Source organism: Pongo pygmaeus, chromosome 5 (genome assembly GCF_028885625.2).
Source record: "Pongo pygmaeus isolate AG05252 chromosome 5, NHGRI_mPonPyg2-v2.0_pri, whole genome shotgun sequence".
Lineage (NCBI taxonomy): Eukaryota > Metazoa > Chordata > Mammalia > Primates > Hominidae > Pongo > Pongo pygmaeus.
The window spans coordinates 117,771,027-117,793,119 of record NC_072378.2 but is presented as its reverse complement, the minus strand read 5'-3'; the positions used below and the strand labels follow the sequence as shown (position 1 = coordinate 117,793,119).

The window sequence follows — 22,093 nt, the reverse complement described above, 5'->3', positions numbered from 1 at the left end:
ATGAAAAACTGAGTTAAAAATCCATCCATCCAAGACCCCAACTAAAGTTTATTCCTGTCTTATTTCCTATTGTGAATCAGTTTATAGCTTAACAATATATTAAAAATGCTTTACCTGCTGGTATTTGTTAGAAAAATTGAAGTACAATAAAAACGACATGTCACAACTTTGTAGAAGCATGTCGTGTGCAGAAAATTATTTGCACTAACATATTTTCCCCTCAAGGGAAGCAACTTTCATATCTAAACCACTTACTACTTTTTAAAGAGAAGTTGTACTTTTCCATTTTCCCATAGTAACAACATCCAAATTTAAATGACAAAATCAAAAATAACTTTCTCACAACTGACCAGACTGAAATCATGATACACTTACCTATTGATGGAAACCATATCAAAAATGTAAGGTACTTTATATAAACATAAATTGCTCCTGAGATAAAAAATTAACTAACATAATGATGTTTCTGTAATAGAAATTGAAAGTTAATTATTAACTTGCCTGAGTCTAGTTTCCCAGAGAGGGAGTTGGAATTTGCAAAGCTACATAGAAACTGACTATGCCTAGCATTCAAGGCAATCATTCTCAGTTAACCCCAAATCTTGGACTTCAGTGTCTTGGTCATGCCAGGAAAGAGGCAGGTGAATCCTACTACCAGATTGCCACATCACTTGGAACCAGGCCCCTGATTACAACAAGGGAGGAAAAAAAACAACCCCCATCCCTTCACACACACACCCTAACCACAAAGCCTGAGCTATTAGGATAGGGCCAGGATCCCCCTGGTCCCTGATCAACCAGCAGGATGCCAGTGCCTTCCTAGTCATGCAGGTTAGAAGGCCAACAATCTAAGTATTCTTTCTGAATAGAATACCAATCCCTGCTAAAATCTCTATGCATTTTCTAGAGGGGATGGACAATGGCATCCCCTGGATATTACTTGTCTTTGGTAGTTTTCTCCCAGTGAATGCTGTTCTAGCAGACTTGATCAATGTACTGCCTGACCATTTGAGCTTGCTTGTGTAATAAAAGCACAATATTCCTACTCAAAAACGTATTTTCTCTTAAGCAATTTTAAAACTACATTTTTAAAAATATTAACTTGGGGTGGTCATATTCTTTTGATAAAGCTGGCGAATATTTCTTACTTATGAAATTTAAGAAAATGAAGGTTAGACAAGATCATCAGTATTGTAAAATGTGTTTACAAAGTAAAGTATTTAGCATTGCTAGAGATTTGTAATAAGTGGTAGCTCTAACATGAATTTGGAAGTCTCAGGCTGACTTTCTCTACTGCACAGACTTACCAGTAAGTTATATGAATAAATGTAGACAGGCCTAACCCATTTGCCTTGTTTCCAAAAAAGGCCAAAAAGTAAAGGAATAGGAAAAGTAGAGTAGGCAATTGCAAAAAAAGTAAAGCAAGGTTGTGGGCTTTATATCTGATAAAGTAGAATTCAGGCATCAAAGTAGTAAACAAGACAAATAAAGATGCTTTATAGCATTATAACCATAATTAAGATATAATCATAAGGAAGATATAATCATTTTGAATATCTACATACCAAATAACAGCAGCCACCTTCATAAAGCAGAAACTACAGAAGATGCAAGAAGAAATGAACAGAAATATACTAAGAGATCACTATCAGTCCAAGAGAAAAAAGTATATATTAAGTATATACAAGGCCTAAAAACAGAACCAATAATGTCAATATTATATATATCCAAAATATACCCTGATGCTAGAGAATCTTATCTTTCTGTCAAACAATGTGAAACATTCAAATAAATGTACTATATGTCACAAAAATTCAAAAATAGAATACAACCAACATTCTTCAGTCACAATATAGTAAAACTAAAAGTTAGAAATTGTTTAAAACCAAAAATGTCATTTCACCCTGGAAATTAAAAAAAAAAAAAAATCCATTAAACAAACAGCTCAGATCAGAGTGAAAAAAAATTGCCAAATTTCTTTTTAAAAAATCATAATTAAAATATAATATATTAGAATGTATAGTATAAAATTAAAGCAGTGAATAGTGGAAAATTTAGAGTCTATATACTTATAGCAATAAAAATTAAAGAATCAATGTACTAAATTCAATACTCATTTCAAAAGCTATAAAAATAGTAACAGCTGAAAGAGGAAATGCAATAAAGACAAGGTACAAATAATTATTTAGAAATGAAACAACAGAATAAATAATCTGACTCTTAAAACATTCATCAACAAAATAAATGGTCACTAGTTAACCAGTCAAAGTGGGGAGGGAAGAGATGACAGGAAGAACACAAATACACAAAACAGGAAATAAAGAGGGAAAAATGACTTTGACACAAATCCTGTATTTTAAAAAATGAGAGATGGCGTAATACACATCTTTCCAAATAAATTTGAAAACCTAGAGGAAACAGATATTTCCTCAGAAAATACCTCTTATCAAATTTGACAAGATAGAAAGTAAAAATTGAAATGTAAAAACTTATCAAAAACTAACCTAACTAGCACTGGCCCTAGATGGTTTCAGAGGGGAATTCTACCAAATCTTCAAAAACCAAATACTCCCAATGCTATTTAAACACTTCTAAAAGAGGAAAAAACTTTCCATTAATTTTTATAAAGAAAACATAACATTGATTCCAAACCTGAATTATACTGCAAAGGACAGAAAATTTTAGACCTACCTCACTTAAGAACACCAATGCAAAATTTTAATTTAAAAAAAGTCCCATTTACAATACTAAAAAAAATACTTAGGAATAAATTTAACCAAAGAGGTGAGTCACCTGTAAAGTGAAAACTATACAACACTGATAAAAGAAATTGAAGATGACACAAATAAACAAAAAGCTATCCCATGTTCATGAATTGGAAGAATTAATATTGTTAAAATGTCCACACCACCCAGTGATCTACAGATTCAATGCAATGACATTTTTCACAGAAATAGAAAAAAAAAATCCTAAAATTCATATGGAACCACAAAGACTGTGAAAAGCCAATGCAATTTTGAGCAAAAAGAACAAAGTTGGAGACATAACATTACCAACTTCAAAATATACTACAAAGTTATATATAGTGATCAAAACAGCATGGTACCAGCATAAAAACAGACACATAAGCCAATGGAACAGAACAAAGAGCCCAGAAATAAATCCATACACTTATGGTTGGTTAATTTTAGACAAAAGTGTCAAGGACACACAATGGAGAAGGAACAATCTTTAATAAATGGTGCTGGGAAAACTGGATATCCACATGTACAGTATTAGACCCTCATCTCCCACCATATACAAAAATCAATTCAAAATGGATTGAAGACTTAAACATAAGACCTGAAACTGTAAAACTATTAAGAGAAAAACATAAGGGAAAAGCTCTTCATGGCATTGGTCTGGGCAATGATTTTTTAATATATGATTCCAAAAGCATAGGCAACAAAAGCAAAAACAAATAAGATTACATCAAACTAAAAAGCTTCTGCACAGCCATAGAATCAAGAGTTGAAGAGACAACCTATGAAATGGGAGAAAATATCTGCAAACCATATATCTAATAAATGGTTAATATCCAGAATATATAAAGAACTCAAATATCTCAATAGCAAGAAAACAAATAACTGGATTTTAAGTGGGCAAAAGATAGATATTTCTTAAAAGATATTTTAATAGATATTTCTTAAAAGAATAATTCTTTAAAGATATTATTATTATCTTTAAATATCTATAAAGATATTTCTTAAAGAATAGATATTTCTTAAAAGACATACAAATGGCCAACAGGTACATGAAAAAATGGTCAACATCACTAGTCATAAGGGAAATGCAGATTACAATCACGATGAGATATCACCTCACACCTGTTAGAATGGTTCATATAAAAAAAATAAAAGTGTTGGGAGGGGGATGTGGAGAAAACAGAATTTTTTTACACTGTTGAGGGAACGTAAATTAGTATAAAAAACAGTGAGGGTTCCTTAAAAAATTAAAAATAGGGCTGGGCATGGTGGCTAACACCTGTAATCCCAGCACTTTGGGAGGCCAAGGTCAGGAGTTCGAGACCAGCCTGGCCAACATTTCAAAACCCCATCTCTACAAAAAATTAGCCAGGCATGGTGGCGGGTGCCTGTAATCCCAGCTACTTGGAAGGCTGAGGCAGGAGAATTGCTTGAACCCAGGAGGCAGAGGTTGCAGTGAGCTGAGATCATGCCACTGCATTCCAGCCTGGGCAACAGAGTGAGATTCTGTCTCCAAAAACAAAAAATTAAAAATATAACTACCATGATCCAGCAATCCCACTGCTGGGTATTTATCCAAATGAAATGAAAACAGTATGTCAGAGACATATGCATTCCCATGTTAATTGCAGCATTATTCACAATAGCCAAGACATGGAATCAACCTAAGTGTTCAATGGATGAACAGATAAAGAAAATGTGGTATATATACATAATGCAATACCATCCTGCCTTTAAAAAGACAAAAATCCTGGTATTTGGAACAACATGGATGAACCTAAAGGACATCATGTTAAATGAAACCAACCAAGCAAAGAAAGACAAATACCAAATGATCTCACTTATATGTCGAATCTAAAAAAGTTGAACTCATAAGAAGTAGAGAGTAGAACGGTAGTTATCAGGGGCTGGGTGTGGGGAAGTGGGTGGAGGCAGTTAGGGAGCTGTTGGTCAAAGAATACAAAATTTCAGTTAAACAGGACAAATAGGTTTAAGAGATCTATTGTACAACATGGTGACTATAGTTCATAAGAATGTACTGTCGTCTTGAAAATCACTGAGAATAGATTATAAATGTTCTCCTCACAAAAAAATGTGAGTTAATGCACATTAGTTAGCTCAACTTAGCCATTCTACATGTACACATATATCAAAACATCATGTTGTATTCAATATAAATACCTAAGTTTTATGTGTCAATTCAATCAATTTTTTTTTAAATTCCTGCCCTGACTTTGAGCTCACAGTCTAGTAAGAGGCAGGCTATTAAAAAATAAGCTTAATAAGTAAATAAAATAATATGTTAGAAAGTGATAAGTAATATGGGAACAGGGTAAGAGGATCAGGAATTTTGAGGAAACAAGGAGACAGGTAAAGGCTTTCAAGACGTTTAACAGTGGCAGGAAAAGGAGAGATGCCATGACTCGAGGAAATAGAAAGGTTAAAAACCTAAAATATCTGTAGCTGAGGGGAAGAATATAGCAAAGAGACTGGAAGGGAAAAAAAAATCCTGAAAAGAGGAAGAAATGGTATCGAGGTACAATGTGAGGCCTTGCTTGTGATAAGGAGTAAACTTACTTATTACTTGTAATAAGGAGTAAAAGGAATAAACTTTTTTTTTCTTCACACAGGGCACGGAATTTGGGGGTAGGAAAAAATGATGTTGACACGAGTTAGAGAAGGCCTCCTTGCGGCATGCTTAACTACCAAGAGCTAAGTTCATCTTTTTGGACATTAGATTTTTTTAAAATAGAGAATTCTTGGACATAATCACCAGTTTAGTAACTAAGTAGTGCTGTTTTATGTGTAATACTTATTTCTCCTTTTAACTGACAAAAATCCAAATTCTGAAGCACACAGGTTCATTTTGTTAACTTTGCTTTTTTCTTCCAGTGCTCAGAAGAGTAGGCAGTAGGGAAACTGATTATTTCCTTTAAAATAATTAAAGGCATCACCAACTGATATGCTATGAGCATTGTAGCTGGTCTTAACATCTAATAGGCATCTGATACCTTACAGTACATCTGATAGTTTGGATTTGCAACCAATTTGATATTCTGCATACTCATGTATAGATAGCTTTCAGCTTCCAAGTAACTCATAAATTAATATTTAATGAAATCATTTGCCTGGAGATTTTTTGTACTTTCCTATTAATCTCTTGGATTGTTTACATTTGGTGTGCCCTGCACACTCCAGTCAATGACAGAGTTATGAGGACTAGTTTCTCATATACATTTACATCTCATATGTACCTGAACAATAGCAGGTGTATTTCCCTTTTATTATCCCCTAGAAAAGTCATCTATCTCCAGGGCAAGCAAAATTCCTTTATAAAAAACATTCTAACTACTTATTTGTGGAAATCACAGAAGGTTGAAACCACCTCAATCAATGTTGTGCTTTCAGAAGACTAAAAAAAGACCACCAGATGAATTATTTAAAAACAAGAGGTAAAGAAATTTAACAGTGATTTAGTCTGTTCTTGGAGATGTGACCTCAAAAACAAGCCATAGTTGTGTTACAAACACACATTTTAAAGATCATTTTTGGCCTGGCGCAGTGGCTCATGCCTGTAATCCCAACACTTTGGGAAGCTGAGGCAGGCAGATTGCTTGAGCTCAAGAGTTTGAGACCAGCCTGGGCAACATGGCGAGACCGTCTCTTCCAAAACTACAAAAAAAAAAAAAAATAGCCAGGCATGGTGTTGTCTTTCGGGAAGTCAGGGACCCCGAACGGAGGGACTGGCTGAAGCCATGGCAGAAGAACATAAATTGTGAAGATTTCATGGACATTTATTAGTTTCCCAAATTAATATTTTATAATTTCTTACACCTATCTTTACTGCAATCTCTGAACATAAATTGTGAAGATTTTATGGACATTTATCACTTCCCCAATCAATATCCTTGTGATTTCCTATGCCTGTCTTTAATCTCTTAATCCCGTCATCTTCGTAAGCTGAGCGTGTATGTCGCCTCAGGACCCTGTGGTGATTGCATTAACTGCACAAATTGTTTAAATAATATGAAATCTGGGCACCTTGAAAAAAGAACAGGATAACAGCAATGTTCAGGGAACAAGGGAGATAACCATTACGTCTGGCTGCCTGAGAGCCAGGTGGAGCAGAGCCATATTTCTCTTCTTTCAAAAGCAAATAGGAGAAATATCGCTGAATTCTTTTTCTCAGCAAAGAACAGCCCTGAGAAAGAGAATGCGTTCCTAGGGACAGGCCTCTAAAATGGCCACTCTAGGGATGTGTCTTTTACAGTTGTAGATAAGGGATGAAATAAGCCCCAGTCTCCCATAGTGCATCCAGGCTTATTAGGATGAGGAAATTCCCGCCTAATAAATTTTGGTCAGACCGGTTGTCTACTCTCAAACCCTGTCTCCTGATGTTATCAATGACAATGCGTGCCCAAAACTTCATTAGCAATTTTAATTTCACCCCAGTCCTGTGATCTCGCCCTGCCTCCATTTGCCTTGTGATATTTTATTACCTTGTGAAGCACGGTAACCTCTGTGACCCACACCCTATTCGTACACTCCCTCCCCTTTTGAAAATCACTAATAAAAACTTGCTGGTTTTACGGCTTGGGGGGCATCATGGAACCTGTCGACATGTGATGTCTCCCCGATAATGTGCACCTGTGGTCCCAGCTACTCAGGAGGCTGAGGTGGGAGCCTGGGGGTCAGAGATTGCACCACTGCACTCCAGCCTGGGTGACAGAGTGAGACCCTATCTCATTAAACTGTGGAAATCACAATTACCTACAGAATGAATGGGAGAAACTGCTAATTTAATGTTTATACAATGGGTTATCTGAAGCATGAGATTTCTCATAACTTAGTATACGGATAAAACATTACTATCTGTCAAAGAACATTTTCTTTCAAATAAACTTAAGACAACAAACCAATAGACTTTGGAAAACTGGTAGGTCAAATGTCAAAGATAAATGTAAACATCATGAATATAATTAATGAGTGGGCAATGTTAATATATCATTTCATACAATTAAAATATGCACATATAATGTATCTCTAGGATCTAGAATGAATTCTAAATAAATCTGATGTTTTAAAAAATTAACCTATAGGATAAATTTTAGGCAACATCCAGTACCACCCCACCTTCCCACAAATTAAGTGACAAAATTATAGAAATCACACTAGACCAAAGATTCTGAGACTTGACACTACTGACATTTGAGGCTAATTCTTTGTTGCAAGGGCTGTCCTGTGTATTGCAGCATGTTTAGCAGCATCCTTGGCTTCGTCCCACTTGATACCACTAGTATACCTCCTGAGTTACGACAAAAATGTCTCCTGTTGTCAAATGTCCACTGGGGGGCAAAATCACTCCAGGTGAGAACCACTGCACTAGAAAAATGAATGCCATGTCAAACATCCCCAGGTAAGTAGCTTCCACATTTTTCTGGATGTCCCATTTTCTAATTGTCTGAAATCTAATTAAAATACATGGTGACAACAGTTGGTTACTATTATCATTACCTATATCTACTTCTATTTCACGTAAAATAAAAAATTTGCCTGGCATGGTGGCACACAACCTGTCAGCCCAGCTGCTCATGAAGCTGAAGTGGGACGATCGCTTGAGACCGAATTCAAGCCTAGCCTGGGCAATATAGTGAGATCTGATATCTAAAAAAAAGAAATAAGAAATTTAAGGCAGTTATTAAGTATAGCTGTTACTGATAATTAACACTGAAAAATACACATTTATTAAAATAAAGCACTCATACAACCAAATCCATGATATAGCAATTGAAATAAATCTTTATCGGAATGGAAACATTACTCTATACAAGGATAGAACTATGCTGTTAGCATTTATCCATATTCTGAATTTTTTGTTTTTTCCAGGATTGCCTTTTCCAAGCCAGATGCTTTTCTTGTCCTCGTAACAGCAACTTAAATTACTAATACTAATGAAGGGGACTATGAACAGTCAATAGCAGATATTGCTAATAGTTTGACCTCAGAGTACATTTAATTTTATTTGTTGCAATCATCTGGATACATCATGCTAAAATTAACAGTCCTTGAACACTAAATGAGAGAAGAGATGAGCATAAAATTATTTGAAGAATTTGGGCCAACATTAAATATTAAGAATAACTGAATGTGGACTATAATTTTTTAAAACATTTTATTTTCATGTGCTATTGTAATTTATATCCAGACACAATAATCAAATACCAAAGAGAATGCAAGACTCTCAATTTCTAGATTATAGTTTTTAAAAAAATCTCTTTATTAACTTGTTACAGTAGAATACATTTTTTAAAATATAAGTACAAAAAATTCTTGGTGATCACCAAAAATGTAATCAATAAGGTTACATTCCTTTGTTTCTCTGAATCTTCTTTTTCCTATAATGAAAAGTATATTTTTTAAACCTTGAGAAATTCTTTTTGCACTACCTTTTCCTACCCATTGTATCACAGTTTACGTCCTACCAGCTAGGATCTTGGAGAACTGCTCACATTAATCTTGTTTCCTGGGTTTTATTTCAAACTGTCCTGAACTTTATAGTAATTTTTGCTAAAGGAAGTTCCTAGTAAGCAGTTATTTACCTTTGGTAAACTTAATTTTAGATGAAAACTATGCACAAAACAACAATTGTCTTATGATTAGACCTTCAAGTTAGGAGGTGAATAGTCTATACAGCATAAGACAAACCATAACTCTTACCTTTAAATTTTCTCATTTGACAAGAACTATCAAATTCCTTTTTAAAAGAGTACACAAATACGTTTTTAATTTGGAAATTTCATATTTGGTGAAAATTCAAATTTTAATTACTGTGGAATTTTGACAACTCTAGCAATGGCAAAGCTGAATTTATTTCACTATTATCTATCAAAAAGCAAGTAACATTATAAGATTTCAAATGTTTAACCTGGTAAAAGTGAGAATATACTTCAATCAAGAGCATACCATCTAAAAAAAACAGTATTGCTATCTAGTCATATGCATTTCTTATTACATTTTTGCAGCCCCTAAGTGTTCAGAATAAATGTAGCATTCACATAATACTATAGTCAATGAAAAGAGTATATTCTTTTATTGGTTTTTGTTCATACATGTTAAGTTTCAACTTTCAATAATAAAATTCAATAAATTTGATTCCTTAATCATAAAAACTGGCTTTACACATTATTTACATGTTGTCAAAGTCCATACAAAACATCACAAGGATTTGATTGACTCTATGCATGGTACCATCACACAGAAGGAGGAGGGAGCTAATCCAGTAACATACATTCAAATATTAAATTGCAGATATGCACAGTGTATTTGGCACTGTTCATTAATATTATAACACCTTCCTCTCAAAGACAGGCATCCTTAAGCTTTAGTCATGATATACCAGAATTTGCTATTCACATTAAAACCACCTTTTAAACTTTATAACAGTAACCGATTATTATAGTTTTAACAAACAAAACACAATGAGAACTGGGAATGGAATTCAAATCCTCCAACTTCTTGCTATGCTCCAAGCTGCCATCCATAAAACAGGTTTAATTCAGTAATTTTTCCATTGTGGGGAGTGTCAACAAGAAACAATTTAAAGACAATATTTTCCAATACAAATAAAGACACATACTTTTGTTTAAAATTACCAGTTCTTGGGAGTGCAAAGGGAGCCTTGATGATGTACAACTTGTGATGCTTTTGGCAGGAATTATAGAACAACCAATGCTATTCAAGTTGTGGAGATTGTACTAGCAGGTGAACTCATAAAGAGAAGGTTCTGGAATGACTATATCTGAAATCAGAATCCTAGTAGTTTGTAGTTTGCCTCTTCCTAGAACTTCCAAGAGGCTTAAATCATAGGCTACAGATGTACTTTCAAGTATATACTTATGAATGGAAGGAGAAAATAAAAGCATGAAAATGCAAATATTAAACCTTTACTGGCCTGGGCTATATTCCAGTAGGTAATTTATTTGACTAACTTAACTTTAACAAAGATCAAATCCCTTCATTTTAATCAGGTCCATTAAATTTCATTCATTAAAGCTATACATACTCCAGAATGCTTATAAGACATTTATACCTATCATGTTTACAAAAGGCATAAATTCAGTCTTAAGCTGCACTACAAATGCCTCAATATAACATAATCACAGTATAAGGAATCAGAAATTCTCTGATTAGATATGCTGTAGCTTCACACAAAACTCTCAGTAATAAATTAAAACAAAAAAAAAAGTTGTACAACGTATAATGGATTATGCAGTGCAAAGTAATGTCACTGGACCAAAATTTAGTTTAATCATTTTTATTTCAAGTGTATTTAAAAAATCATAAATGGGGTTTCATAATCCAAAGTTGAAACATTTATTCTTCATAGCTTCAGAATTTGACAAGCAATTGTAGACCATGCTTTCCAAATCCAGTCTTCTTTGCTATTTTTCAAACTTCTGAGATCTAGTATTAAACTGCTCCATTCTAAATGTATAGTTTTAGATACGTATTGTACACTTGTTGATAAGGGTTTTCTGAAAACAGTCTATCAAATATAAAGAATGGTTTCTATCTAAGAATCAGCAGTGAGGGAAGAAATATTAAACACCTATCAAGAAATCAATTATTCATTTTAAAAATAAGAGAACCAGTGCTGCTCTCTGTCATAAAAGAGAACATATAAAATTTATTTTTATAGACTTTGGTAATATTTTATTCCCCACAGAGGCCTTCAATCCTACTTAAAGATATTTTACACACAGTAACCATCAGGATTTACTGAGTAAAAATCTCAGGTATTAACCATGCCCCTAAAATGTGCTATTCCAAAGAGGAACAGGTTACTTTTGAGGAAAAAAGCTGCCTTGGTAACTTCCCTCAAATGTTTATTTTAAATAAAAATAGTTGATGGAAATATTTTTTAAACGAACTTTGGGTATAATATGGCATACTGCCCATCAAACAAAAAAGGAAATCAAAACTTTCTTTCCATTTATAATTAGTTTTCCACCTTTACTATCAAGATTACAACTTAATGACCTTTTATGCTTGCTTGGTTTTTTTGACTGCCTAATCCAATATTTAAATTTTTAAAAGTCTGCATTTCAATGTAGTAAGAGTTATTTTTCAAATAATCTTCAGAACCCAGAATACAGACACCAGAGCAACACTCTCAAGTCATACTTTTGACTACAATTAAGAGATGAAAATGGACGGATATCTGAAGATAGGTATTCCCTCTGCTCTGAAGGTGAGCAAGATTTTAACATGTGAGCAACACAGAACTCCACTCCTCTGGAGCTCCTTTCAACTCAGAATGCTTCAGTTCAGTAAGTCAATATATTATTCTTAAAAATTAAAGTTTGGTCACTAAGAAGGACTGAACAAAAATTATTCCCCTCCCGCCAAACACAACCAGAACAGTTCTAATCAGGCCCTCTTCTCCCCACAAAAATAGGGAAGTAGCTGGGCTGAAGACTTTAAGTGTGACATTTCAGTTCCTAAAACATCGCTGCTATTTGCTCAAAGTTGTAGGTCTATGTATTTCCTTCTCCAATACGTCCCCATTTATAAGTTTATTTCCATACATACAAACGTGCACATGTGTGCACGTGCACACGCACACACACACACTCACTCTCAAGTAAGACACTTTTTTGTGTTTGTTGATAAATTATGAGGATTATGAACTAGGTGTGTACAGGGTTTCATAGGTGCTTTGTAAACATCAGAGTCACTTGGGTCATTTCCTCCACAAGCCTCAAATCAAATTATGCAACCAATGACCACTACTTTCCCAGACGCTGTTCACAGGCTGCATATTGACGAAGGGCAGAGAAAAAGTCCTCATAACTGATGTTTAGGTGGGAAGGCAAAGAGCTGAAAAGAAAACACGGGGGGAAAAAAGCAATTAGATATACACTGTAATGTAGGGGGGAACCAGAAGATAAGGACCAAAAAGAGGTTAAGAATAGAATACACCAAATTATCCTCCACCAGACAGCACCATGACAGGCACGGAAAATGTCTTAATCATAACATGTAGACTGAAAGGGTGGGGCCCTGACAGAACCGACTGGGAAATAGCAGAGAGCCTCTGAGACACCGAGGGGTAGTGGAACTCACTGTTTATTGACAAGTGTTCACTGAAGATAGGTATTCCCTCTGCTCTGAGGGTAAATTATAAGCAGAATATGCCAAACAATTTCTACTAAGATTGTTCAGCTCATTATGAAAGAGTTCAAGTAAAAAATTAATATGCCTCTTTTTCCACAAGAAAAGCAACTAGTAATGAGAGATTCATAACTTGTTAAAGCATAAGCTCAGATTAATGCAAAGCTAGAGATCTGTGTATAAAGGATCTCATTTAAATCCATTAAAGAATTTCTCCTAGTCAGAGTAAAGCCAATATTACTTAGTTTAGGAAAGCCATGCTTAATGTTGGGCAGAGCCACACAACATCCAAACATGATGAAATATTGTAGCCATGTTGTAAGCAACCTAGAAATCAACACTTATCTCCACCATTTCCAATTACTCAAGGACAATTACAGTGTGAAAATAAGCACTTTAAAGATAGACTGAATACACAATCAGAGGGTTCCCTTTTATGTATTATAAGTAACTATTAATTTTCAATAAGTAACATGAAAAACATCTGTAGTTTATGTAGCTTTATAATGTGGGAATTCCAAATATAATCTGGGAATTCCAAATAGTATCAGGGTCAAACACCTGGTCAGAATTGAAGAGTCACAGTCAGAGTCCTATAGTCACATGCACCACAAAAAAAGACTGAACAAACCTACCTTGAAAGGACTCCTGCCTGTCTTTAGCTATACTTTTCTTTATCCTTCCTCAGACTGCCAGAAATTCTGAAGTAAGTCACCCACTTCTAATTCCTCATCATCTCTTAATAATCTCTGCTATCAACCTTAAGTCTTATTCACGCCTCTGAAATAATATGCTCAAAGAACAAATTTAATGCATTCTTCTTGCTAAAACTTGCTTCAAATGTCCTCATACTCTCAACTTTCCTAAGTCTTCCTCATCTTACCCCTTCAATCAACCTCATCTCCTACGACTCTTCAATAAATATAGTGCCACTACCCCTCAATGCCTCAGAAGCTCTGTTGCTATTTCTCAGTCTGTTCTGTCAGAACCCCACCCTTCCCTTCTCTGTATTATGATTAACACATTTTCCCTGCCCTCACAGTGCTCAGTCTCGTACAGGGTAAACAAATACAAAGCAAACCTCAGTATAATGTGATATAGCTATCATAGACATGTACATAGGTCAAAGGAACAGCCTGTTATGTGCTTCATATCTTGTCCATTATCAGATTTAAATTATCAACTCCACATTAACATGCCCTTCGTACAAATATAGAGAAGTTTAAATAACTTTCTAAAGTCACATTATTGAGCTGCACAGTCAAGATTCAAACCAAAATCCTTCTGTTCTTCCCTCCAAACCACTCCCAACTGTACACAGCATCACTGCTGCCATACTTGGAGACCACCTGAAATGACTTGAAAACCCTTGGAGAAAACCAGGTAAGAGAAACATACTCCCACCATAAAGAAACTCTGAGTCTGGAGATCTGGGTTCTAATTCACTTTGTGACAAGCTTGAACAATGTCTCTCTTCCCTATTTTCCTTATCTATAAAATGAGAAGGTGGGACCAGATGATTTAGAGTCCTTTCCAACTCTAACATGCTACACGTTCTCTTCTCTTTTTCATACTTTGTCCCTCCTGCCCGCAAGCTTAAAAGACCCCTTTGCACACCCTAGAGAGATACTCTATATTCTCATAGGTTCAACTACTTCCTAGGTTATGATGATACCCAAACATATATCTTTAGCCTTGACTTCTCACTCAAGCATCAATTCTACATCTTTATCTGTTCTACACTAAGTGTATCCATCCAAATAAGACTATGGCCTCAAAATCATCTGCATCTTCCCTTCAAAAATGAATATTCCCTTCATTTTCTGGTTTCCTCTCAATAATATCATAATCACTTAGTCACTTAAGCTTAAAAACTTAGGAGTCATTTCATCTCTTCTCTAATTTTATCACAATTAGTAAAGTGCTATGCCTGCAATTATACTTGGTAAATACTTGTCATGAGAGAGAGAATTTGTAGTACTCTCCAAGACCCAACATTTAAATATATTTTAAGGCTACTATGTCTCTACTTTATTCTAAATTAGGGGTCAGCAAATACAGCCCAGGAGCCTGATACTTGTTTTTGTAAACAGTTTTATCAGAATACGGTCACAACGCTTGTTTACATATCATCCATGGTTGTTTAGCTATAGCAGCAGAGTTGCATAGCTGCAATAGAGAGGAGCAGTTCCAAGTGACTGTACGGCCTGAAAAGCCTAAAATATTTACTATTTGGCCCTTTACAGAAAAAGTTTGCCTGAACTGTTCTAAATAAGCAATTTCATTCTCTTCAATGTATTCTCCCTTATAGTTATGGCCTCTTCACTTGTCTTTTTAATCTCATCCCTTCCCAAATCCAATCCACTCTAGTGCATAAGCTGCTAAACAAATCTTCCAAAATCACCATTCCCACATAATATACAGGCTCAACACGTTTCCTATTGCCAGCCTACCACTATACACATTCCTATGCTGGCATTTAAAAATTTCTGAGCCTTGACACCTCTGAACTATTTGATTTCATCTCATACTACTGCCTAACACTGTCTGCTCTGGTGTGGCTAGTTCCTTATTTCTTTAAAACACATCCCAGGTTTTCTTTTTTCCCCTCTTCTCACCTTTTCTCTAAATAAGAAAACTGTACCCATTTTATATATCTGCGGATCAAGCCACACCCTTTACAGTTATCTCTCACTCCTGATCTCCTAAGGTAATTAGTGGCAACACCAAACATCTGCACAACTATACACTCTCTTGTGTCTAACTCATTTATGTATGACTTTATTTTACCAGTGGTACTGTGAAATAACTGAGGTAAAGGATCCAGTATTATAATTCGTTGGAAATCCCCACTAGATCTAGTACAGTGCTGAGCTCAAGAAACACTTGCTGAATCTAAACAAAGTCAGTACGCTTTTAATTACTTACACAATCTCAGTCAATCTGATGTGCCAGGGAAGAAAGCCTAATGTGCTGTCCACAGGACCGAACTTCAATACTAAATCAGGATCAGGACAACCATTTGAACCTTGGAAATAAATAAATACACATGAACTTAACATGCACTGCATGCGCACGCACACACACAGAAACACACAGATCAAGGGCAAAATGTATTAATCAAATTGGTTTCTTAAACTACCTGTTTTCTTCAGAAGTTTTATCTGTATGTCTCCATGCCCCACCCCCAACTCTGTAATACATACTTTAATATCTATGCTCATTCCAAATGTGGAAGTTTTCTCAAAAGTCTGTTTAACTGGATTGATTACCTGATAAGAAAGGGTAACCCATCTCCCACACTATACCCAATAGGTGCCCCCAAAATCCCATGTATCTTTTAAGACTCAATGTAGGTGTTCTCTTGGAATCCTGGGAAAGGTACTACAGTTCTAAAGGCATGACTACTTGATTCTGGCCACAGAATCGAATAACTTCAGAGATGAAAAGGAAATTTAAAAAGTATCTATTCTCCTTCCTTCCCTCATGCACCTCATTTTACAGCTATGAACCCAAAAAGACCAACTCCTAGCCATACACTACAAATGTCTACAGTGCTCCCCAGAGCCAGAGCAGCCTCAGAGAGGAAAAGGAGACCAAGCATCTGCCTCAATAAGCACAAGGACAATTTTTATCACTTTCATGAACCGGTTTCCATATGAGACCTGACTTGGGGAAAAAAAGGATAAGGGTATTTCAACAGCTTAAAAATAAAATTTGAAGAGTACAGAAAAAAGATACTATAATCCAAGAGACTAAGGTTCCAATAGTTGTTAATATCCTCAGTTCTGCCACTAACTTGTCTGTTATACAATCTCTCCAGTGCTAAATTCCTTCATTTGTCAAATAAGGAAACTGGATTAGGCAGTCCTGTCCAGCAGTAATACTGAAAAAATTATTTCCATAACAAAGTCCTTTTAAAAGTCCATACTGGTAGAGTGAATGGGCCAAGCAGAGGAACACACATTCCTGTATCACCTAAGAAGCAATAAATTATCTTCCATAAAAAATGACAAGAAAGAACTCCAAACCAATAGTGTTGTAAAGAGGGTGGCAAATCTTCTCTATAAAAAACGTGTTAAGTTGGACAAAACCAACCATTCAAGTACACTAGATACTGACCAAAGGCGGACAATTATTCTTAAAGAAAACAACAAAAAAAGGCTAGAGCTTTCAGTAAGAATGACAAAGATCTATGGCCTTCTTGCCTGGGACTGCTCCCAATGCCCACCCACCCCAATCAACTGGAGAGAACTTACATTTTACCAGTATAGCTCTGACAGCAAAAATTAGATGATTTGCTACTTGCTGCCAAAAGATATGGACTCAATTTGGAACTGGAGGGTGTAGGCAAGAAGGAAAAGGAACAATGAAAATCCATGGTTTGACAGTTAAAGGTGGGAAATTCAAAAGAGAAAAAATAGGAAAACCCACAGCTTTACTTGCCTGAGGTTGTAGCCCCAGTTAATACAATGGCAAGAAATTTCACAGTGAGATCCAGGAAATAAGGGCTCAGATAAACTCTCACATATCCATGGCCAAGTGGGAAATAACATACATACTAGGAGGGGAAGCAGGGTAGGGGACAGGCCAGAAAGAAAGTCCAGTGAAAATCAAAAGCCAAGGAAACTTGAGAACTGGTGGCAACTTTAAATTCAGTTTCCAATACCAGAGATCATGGAAGCCTTACAAATTTAAGGTATCTAAGCATAACCAGTGTGGAAATCATTGGCTAACCACTAAGCTATGTAGACATAAGCCAGACTAAAAAATAAAATAAAAAAATAACCTGAGCAGAGACAGCAGGAGTAATCTTTATTCATAGACAACATGATCCTGTATTTAGAAAATCCTAAGTCTCTACAAAAAGAGCTACTAGATTAGGTGAACTTGTATCTCAGCAAGGTTGCAGGATATAAAATCAATATTAAAAAACAAGTGTATTTCTAAGTATTAATAAACAACCTGAAAATTAAGAATATAATTCCATTAACAACAGCATCAAAAAGAATACCTAGGAGTAAATTTAACAAAAGAAGTAGAAATTCTATACCCTGAAACTGCAAAATATTATATAAGAAAATTAGAACCCGGCCGGGCATGGTGGCTCACGCCTGTAATCCCAGCACTTTGGGAGGCCGAGGCAGGTGGATCACGAGGTCAGGAGATCGAGACCATCCTGGCTAACACAGTGAAACCTCATCTCTACTAAAAATGCAAAAAATTAGCCAGGTGCGGTGGCAGGCGCCTGTAGTCCCAGCTACTCGGGAGGCTGAGGCAGGAGAATGGCGTAAACCTGGGAGGCGGAGTCTGCAGTGAGCCGAGATCACGCCACTGCACTCCAGCCTGGGTGACAGAGCGAGACTCCATCTCAAAAAAAAAAAAAAAGAAAATTAGAACCCAAATAAATGGAGAAATATACTATGTTCATGAACTGGAAGACTCAATATTGTTAAGACGGCAACTTTCCCCAAATTGAGCTATAGATTCAACTCAATCCATATCAAAACCCCAGCAGAGTTTTTTTTAAATTAAAAAGCCAATCCCAAAATTTGTAGAAAAATGCAAAGGACCCTGAATAGACACAACAACTTTGAAAAAAAAAAAATCTTATTCAATTTTTTTTTTGTACACAGTAGCCAGCCTCACTTCCCTGCTGGCTCACTCCCCCATTACCTTTCCCAGCCTCTAGCAACCATCTTCTACTCTCTATCTCCATGAGTTCAATTGTTTTAATTTTTAGTTCCCACAGGTGAGAACATGTGATGGTTGTCTTTCTGTGACAGGCTTATTTCATTTAACGTAATGACCTCCAGTTTAATCCGTGTTGCTGCAAATGACAGGATCTTGTTCTTTTTATGGCTGAATACTACTCTGTGGTCCATATGTACATTTTCTTTATCGATTCATCTGCTGATGGACACTTCAGTTGCTTCCAAATCTTGGCTATTGTGAACAGTGCTGCAATAAACATAGAAGTCCAGATCCTTTTCTTTTTGGTATATACCTAGCAGTGGGATTACTGGATCATGTGGTAGCTCAAGGTTTAGTTTTTTGAGAAACCTCCAAACTGTTCTCTACACTGGTTGTACCAATTACATTCCCACCAACAGTGTACAAGGATTCCCTTTCTCCACATCCTCGTTAGCATTTGTTATTACCTGTTTAGAAAAAAGCTATTTTACGATAATACATTATTGTAGGTCTAATTTGCATTTCTCCAATGATCAGTGATATTGAGCATCTTTGCATATACCTATTTGCTATCTGTATGTATTCTTTTGAGAAATATCTATTCAGATCTTTTGCCTATTTAAAAAATCAGATTAGATCTTTTTCCTATAGATTTGCTTAAGCTCCTTATGTATTCTAGTTATTACTCCCGTGTCAGATGAGTAGTTTGCAAATATTTTCTCCCATTCTCTGTGTTGTCTTTTCACTTTGCTGATTGTTTCCTTTGCTGTGCAGGAGGTTTTTAACTTGATGTGATCTCATTTGTTCATTTTTGCTTTGGTTGCCTGTGCTTGTAGGGTTTGGCCCAGTCCAATGTCCTAGAGAGCTTCCCCAGTGTTTTCTTGTAGTAGTTGCATAGTTTGAGATTTAGATTTAAGTCTTTAATGCATTTTGATTTGATTTTTGTATATGGCAAGAGATAGGGTTCTAGTTTCATTCTTTTGCATATGGATATCCAGTTTTCCCTGCACCATTTACTGAAGATAGTGGTTTTTCCCATTGTATGTTCTGGGCACCTTTGTCAAAAAATGAGTTCAATGGAGATGTATGCATTTGTCTCCAGATTGTCTATTCTCTGCCATTAGTCTGTGTCTGTTTTTATGCCAGTACCATGCTGTTTTGATAACTATAAGTATAGCTCTGTAGTATAACTGGAAGTCAGGTAACGTGATTCCTCCAGTTTTGTTCTTTTTGCTTAGAATAGCTTTGGCTATTCTGGGTCTTTTTGTGATTCCATATAAATTTTCGGATTGTTTTTTTCTAGTTCTGTGAAGAATGTCACTGATATTTTGATAGAAGTTGCATTGACTGCAGATTGCTTTGGGGAGTATGGTTAACAATATTGATTCTTCTTCCAATCCATGAACAGGAAATAGGCTTACATTTTTTGGCTGTCCTCCTTAATTTCTCTCATCAATGTTTCATAGTATTCATTGTAGAGATCCTTCACTTCTTTGGTTAATTCCTAGATATTTAATTTTATTTGTACCTATTATAAATGTGATTACTTTCTTGGTTTCTTTTTCAGATTATTCACTATTGACATATAGAAATGCTCCTGATTTTTGTACACTGGTTTTGTATCCTGCAACTTTACTGAATGTGTTTATCTGTTCTAATAGTTGTCTGGTGGAATCTTTAGGTTTTTCCAAATTTGAGATCAGATCATCTGCAAAGAAGGACTTCTTCCTTTCCAATCTGGATGCCTTTTCCTTCTTTTTCTGGTCTGATTGCTCTAGCTAGGACCACCAGTGCTATGCTAAATAACAGTGGTGAAAGTGGCATCCTTGTGTTCCAGATATTGGAGGAAAGGCTTTCAGTTTTTCCCCATTCAGAAAGATAGTAGCTATGGGTCCATCATATATGGCTTTTATTATGTTGTAGTATGTTCCCTCTATACCCAGATTTTTTAGGGTTTTTATCATGCAAGTGTTTATCAAATGCTTCTTCAGTATCAATTATGATTTTTATTTCATACTGTCAATATATCATATTCATTGATTTGTGTATGTTCAACCATCCTTGCATCCCTGGGATAAATCCCACTTGGTCATGATCTTTTTAATATATTGTTGAATTTGGTTTGCCATTATTTTGTGGAGGATTTCTTCATGAACATTTATCAGTGATACTGGCTTCTAGTTTTCTTTTTTTGATGTGACTTTGTCTGGTTTGGGTAACATGGTAATACTAGCTTCACAGAATGAATCTGTAAGCATTCCCTCCTTTCTATTGTGCAGAATAGTTTGAGTAGAATTGGTATTAGTTCTTCTTTAAATGTTTAGTAGAATCCAGCAATGAAGCCATCCAGTCCTGAGCTTTCCACTGCTCTAAGACTTTTTATTACTTCAGCTTCAACCTCATCATTTATTATTGGTCTCTTCAGGGTTTGGATTTCTTCATGGTTCAATCTTGGTGGGTTGTAGGTCTAGGAATTTATCTATTTCTTCTAGATTTTCCAATTTATTGGCATATAGTTACTCATAGCAGCCACTAATGATCCTTTGAATTTCTGTAGCATCAGTTGCAATATTTCCTTTCCATCTCTGATTTTATTTATTTGGGTCTTCTGGTTTTTTTCCTTGGTCTAACTAAAGATTTCTCAATTTTATCTTTTCTAAAACACCACCAAATTTTTAATCTTTTGTATATGCTTTTTCATTTCAAATTCATTCATTTCTGTTCTGATCTTTAAACTTCCCTGTTAGTACTGCTTTGCTGCATCCCATAGGTTTTGGTATGTTGTATTTTTATTACCACTTGTTTCAATAAATTTTTCAATTTCCTTCTTAATTTTTTCATTGACCCACTGGTAATCCAGGAGCATATTGATTAGTTTCCAGGTGTTTGTATAGTTTCCAAAATTCCTCTTATTGATTTCTAGTTTTATTCCATTGTGGTCAGAGAAGATGCTTGATATTATTTCAATTTTTGTGAATGTTTTAGACTTGTTTTGTGGCCTAACATATGGTCTCTCCTTGTGAATGTTTCATGTGCTGACAAGGAGAATGTATATTCTGCAGCCATTGGATAAAATGTTCTGTAAATATCGATTAGATCCATTTGGTCTACAGTGCAGATTAAGTTCAATGTTTCTTGTTGATTTTCTGTCTCTATCTGTCCAGTGTTGAAAGTAGGGTGTTGAAGTCTCCAGCTATTATTGTATTCGGGTCTCTCTCTCTCTCTCTTTAGCTCTATTAATATTGGCTTTATATATCTGGGTTCTCCAATGTTGGGTGCATATGTACTTACAATTCTTATATCCTCTTGCTAAAATGACCCCTTTATCACTAGATAGTGAACTTCCTGGTCTCTTCTTAGAGTTTTTGTCTTGAAATATCTTTTGTCTGATATAAGTATAGTAACTCCTGCTCTTTTTGGGTTTCCGTTGGCATAAAATATCTTTTTCTATCCCTTTATTTTCAGTCTGTGTGTCTTTATAG

At 35.4% G+C, this 22,093-nt stretch overlaps 1 protein-coding gene across 1 annotated transcript in view; it reads right to left on the bottom strand.

Annotated features, from left to right (window-relative positions):
* Nucleotides 1-9,806: 9,806 nt before the first annotated feature.
* NUS1 (NUS1 dehydrodolichyl diphosphate synthase subunit) overlaps nucleotides 9,807-22,093 on the bottom strand; it is a 33,605-nt gene continuing 21,318 nt past the window's right edge. Inside the window, exons 4-5 of the mRNA XM_054490692.2 lie at nucleotides 15,846-15,945; nucleotides 9,807-12,623 (exon numbers count right to left, since the gene is read on the bottom strand). Coding sequence (XP_054346667.1) covers nucleotides 12,533-12,623; nucleotides 15,846-15,945 — 191 coding nt within the window. The 3' untranslated portion in view covers nucleotides 9,807-12,532. The remainder of the gene's footprint in view (nucleotides 12,624-15,845; nucleotides 15,946-22,093) is intronic.